This window comes from Carlito syrichta, unplaced genomic scaffold (genome assembly GCF_000164805.1).
Source record: "Carlito syrichta isolate Samal-C Ts95f unplaced genomic scaffold, Tarsius_syrichta-2.0.1 Scaffold314793, whole genome shotgun sequence".
NCBI lineage: Eukaryota > Metazoa > Chordata > Mammalia > Primates > Tarsiidae > Carlito > Carlito syrichta.
This window is the reverse complement of record NW_007258889.1, coordinates 542,890-547,007: the sequence shown is the minus strand read 5'-3', so window position 1 is coordinate 547,007 and position 4,118 is coordinate 542,890. Positions and strand designations below refer to the sequence as shown.

The following is a 4,118-nucleotide window of genomic DNA, read 5'->3' as shown; positions in this document are numbered from 1 at the left end:
CCTCCCCGGTCCTAACGGGCCCGCTCCCTTCCCCCGCCCCCGCCCGGGACCTCGCCGGGCCTCGGGGCTGCGTTTCCGGGACTCTGGCAGGTGCGCCTCCCGCAGCCCGGCCGCCGCCCACCTTGTCCCGCAGGTCCTCCATGGTCTTGAAGTAGGGGCTGTAGTCGCGGGAGGGCCCGGGGCCCTGCTTCTGGTACCAGTCTCGAATCTTCACCTCCAGGTCGCCGTTGGCCTCCTCCAGGGCGCGCACCTTGTCCAGGTAGGAGGCCAGGCGGTCGTTGAGGTTCTGCATGGTCAGCTTCTCGTTACCCGCCAGCAGTCCGTCGGACCCGGCCAGGACGCTGGTGTAGCCGCCGCCGAAGCCCCCGGAGGAGGACGAGGACACGAAGCGCGCGGAGGACACCGACACGCCGCGGCCGCCCGAGCCCCCGTGGATGCTGGGCGCGCGGAAGGCGCCCCCCGGCCCGAAGCGCACGGAGCCGCCGCCCATGCCCCCGAAGGACGAGGTGGCCGACGACTGGCGATAGCTGTAGGAAGTCATGGCGAGACGGACGGGACGGAGCGACGCCGGCCAAGAGCTGCGATGGCAGGAGGGAGTGGCGAGGCCCTCACCTGGCGCCTTTTATGCCCGAGGCCGGAGGGGGGCGGGGGAAACGTGGCGGCTGGATATCTGAGCCCCGAGGAATTTGCAGGCTGGTGAGTGCTCCTGTGGGCACTTTCCCTATTGGTCAATTCCCAGAGGCTCTGCCCTCTCCTCTGCCTTCCCAGAGACCAGAGGCCCCTGCCCTCCGGGGCTGTCCCGCCCCAGCCCCCTCACCCGCCCACACTGCCCTGTTCTGCTGTTCTGACGCTCCTCCCGGGTCTTCACCCCCTCCTGCACCCACCCAGACACCCTTGTCCCTGAGGGGCCTATTTTGCCCCTCGGTCCCCCAGAGTTTGATACCCCCAGGAATTACAGTCCCTCTGGGATCATACCCACCCAGCCTCAGAGCGCCCCTCTGGAATCAGGTTATGAGCCCTTCTTTGTGAACATAACAAACACCCGGCCCCCTCCCCGATACATTTGCCCCATTCTACACTCCACTGGAGATTACAACTGCTCAGAACCCTTGGGGGGTTGCCCACACCTTAACCCCCTCCCAGCCCCCTTCGACAAAGGCACCGCTTCCGGATGAGGGTGCTCTGAACTGCACCCTGGTCTTGAGACAAAGCCGCCCCACCCTGTGGTGGCCATACAATGCCCCCAGGTGACAATAGACTCCAGGTACAGCTGCAGAGAGCAGTTCTGGCTGGATCTTCCCAGCCCAAGCTCAAGCCTGACCCCTACTCTCCAAGCCCACCTCCTACAGGATAATCTCAGACCTTTCAGCCCCCCAAGCAAGCATTCATTCAACAACTCCCTTATTGGGCTACATTCATGTTCCCATGATGAGGAAGCTGGGCCTAGGGGAGGCAAGTAACTTGCCCATGAGGCATTTAGCATCTGCCACCCAGAGGCAAAACTAAGATGGCCTCTTGTCATTCCACCCTCCTTGTCAGAGGGCCACTGAACAGATGCCTATGAGATTCCTCCCCGCCCATGCCTGCAGTGAAGGGTTTTGACAAGAGGCAGGACCCTCCCCCCAACACACACACACACACACACACACACACACACACACCAGGCCCCCTGCCAGATACAGCTACAACAACCTCACTCCAGTTCCTGACCCCAGTGACCTCACCTCTCCCCAGAATTCCTTCTTGTCCCTATGGTAGAGCAGTCACCCAGGCTCAGAACAGAGGTTGTCCTGAGAGGGTGGCAGGGCGACGGGCCAGTCATTCCCCATCTCCCCATGAAATGAGGGGTGCCCCAGCTCAGCCCTCCTCTCTGCATATTATCCCCTGGGTTACCCGTGACTAATGGAGAATGTGTCCCCAGCCTCTGAAATCTAAGTCCCAGCTAACTGTCTTCTAGCCACTAGCTCATCCTGGAACTGGGGGCAGGAAACCCCACATACATCTCGAATCCAGGAGTAGCCCTTAGCCACTCAGGAAGGCCAGCCTGAGGTTGTTTAAACTGGTGAATCGTTGCAGGAAGACTGAAGGTCTTTGGGGAGCCCAAAGGGAATGGGGGGGGCCGAGGCTGTTCATAAAAGCAGGGTGTGACTGGGGCTTCACAAAGTTGTAGCTGCCAGGACTGGTCTGCTGTGAGTCACTCCCTTATCTGGCCAGAAAGGAGGCCTGCTCCTTGAGCGGGGCAAGGGGAGATTGCACAGATAGTTGCCATGCACACCAAGACCCAGCAGATAGCTCTGTGTTTCTGGTCTGATGGGAGGGTCTGGGGAGGGACTTTGTATTCTGGAACAAAGAGTAGGACCAGCAGGTCTGCACCTTAAGTCTAAGGTGTTCTGAGCTCCCTAAACTTCAGAGGAGCTTAGAGTTCCGGCCACCACTGCAAGACTATAACACAGGGATGCTTGAGGCAGAACCATTTACAAAGCCTCCTCAGATCTCACAGGATCCTCAGCTGCCAGGTGGAAAGGGTATTGTAATCCTCACTGCACAGATACGGAAACAGGCCCTGTGAGAGGCAGTGACTTGCTGGAGGGCCACAGCCAGGAGTAATACTTTCTGGCTTCCAGCCTTTGACCTATGGCCGGGGTTCCTCAGAGCTACAGAGTCTCTGCTCTCTTCCAAGAAGGTGTCAGTCCCAAAACATCTTTGGGTCTCTTCCCTAAAATCTTCTTTTTAATCTTTTTCTTTCCTTTTTTTTTTTTGAGGCAGTATCTCCCTTTGTCACCCAGATCAAAGTGCAGTGGTGTAGTCATAGCTCACTGCAACCTCAAACTCCTGGGCTCAAACAATCCTCCCGCCTCAGCCTCCAAGTAGCTGAAACTACAGGCATACACCACCATGCCTGGATAAATTTTTTTATTTGTCTGTTTTAATTTGTAGAGGTGAGTTCTCACTATGTTGCCCAGGCTGATTTCGAACTCCTGGCCTCAAGTGATCCTCCCACAAGAGAATTGCCTGAGTCCAGGGGTTCAAGACCAGCCTGGGCAACTTGGCAAGACCTCTTCTCTACAATAAATTAAAAAAATTAGTCAGGTGTGGTGGTGTTCGCCTATGGTTCCAGCTACTTGGAAGGCTGAGGCAGAAAGGATCACCTGGCCAGGCCCAGTGGCTCAAGCCTGTAATCCCAGCACTTTGGGAGACCAAGGTGAGAGGATTGCCTGAGTCCAGGGGTTCAAGATCAGTTTGGGCAACTTGGTGAGACCTTGACTGTACAATTTAAAAAAAAATTAGCTGGGCATGGTGGCATGTGCCTATAGTTCCAGCTCCTTGGAAGGCTAAGGCGAAAGGATTACCTGAGCCCACCAGGTTGAGGCTGCAGTGGCTGTGAGCATGCCACTGCACTCCAGTCTGGGCAACAGAGTGAGACTCCGACTCAAAAAAAAAGAAAAAAGGATTACCTGAGCACTGCAGATTGAGGCAGTGGTCATAAGCATGCCACTACACTACAGCCTGGGTGACAGAGTGTTAAGCCACAGTCCCAGCCCTCCACTCACAGGAAAGAGGTCAAGGTGTCTTTCTCCACTGGCCTGAGGTAAGTCATCACGTTGGAGAAGGCATAGTGTCCCCTGCCGAGGTTCCAACTTATCCTTCCTGTGCTGACACATATTTGGTCAGTCAGTGGCCCATTTGAGCAGGAGGGCCGGTCTCCTCAGAGTTGAGCCCAGCATAGGAGACAGACTCATCCTCCGTTCCTAAGCTGAGGAGAGGAAGGTCAAAGTGTGAAAAACTCCATGGGCATGCCTGCCATGTCAGTGACCCCTCACTGGACACCATCCCTTCCCAGGGACCATCAGGCCGAGGACTTCCCCCGCCCCTTCTCCTTTCAGTGGACAGGCATCAAGCCTCTTTTAACCAGGGGGTCACCTGGGACCAGGACACAGAAGTCAATGCAAGCTTTTCCTGCCTCTAAGCAGCTGATGGTCTGGTAGGGGGATTATGGGGACATATTGGTTTGGAGTTTTTCTGCATTAGTGTAGTTTAATTCTTTTATTCAAGATAATACTGGAGTTATTCTTTATTGCATTCATCATTTTAAAGGGTTCTGGAGTGCCAAGCAAATG

At 56.1% G+C, this 4,118-nt stretch overlaps 1 protein-coding gene across 2 annotated transcripts in view; it reads right to left on the bottom strand.

Annotated features, from left to right (window-relative positions):
• The window catches only part of KRT19 (keratin 19), a 4,133-nt gene extending 3,444 nt beyond the window's left edge, over positions 1 to 689 (bottom strand). For both annotated transcript variants that reach the window (XM_008071938.2, XM_021719540.1), the window contains exon 1: positions 122 to 689. In XM_008071938.2, coding sequence (XP_008070129.1) covers positions 122 to 541 — 420 coding nt within the window. In that variant the 5' untranslated portion in view covers positions 542 to 689. The remainder of the gene's footprint in view (positions 1 to 121) is intronic.
• Between the last annotated feature and the right edge of the window lie 3,429 nt (positions 690 to 4,118).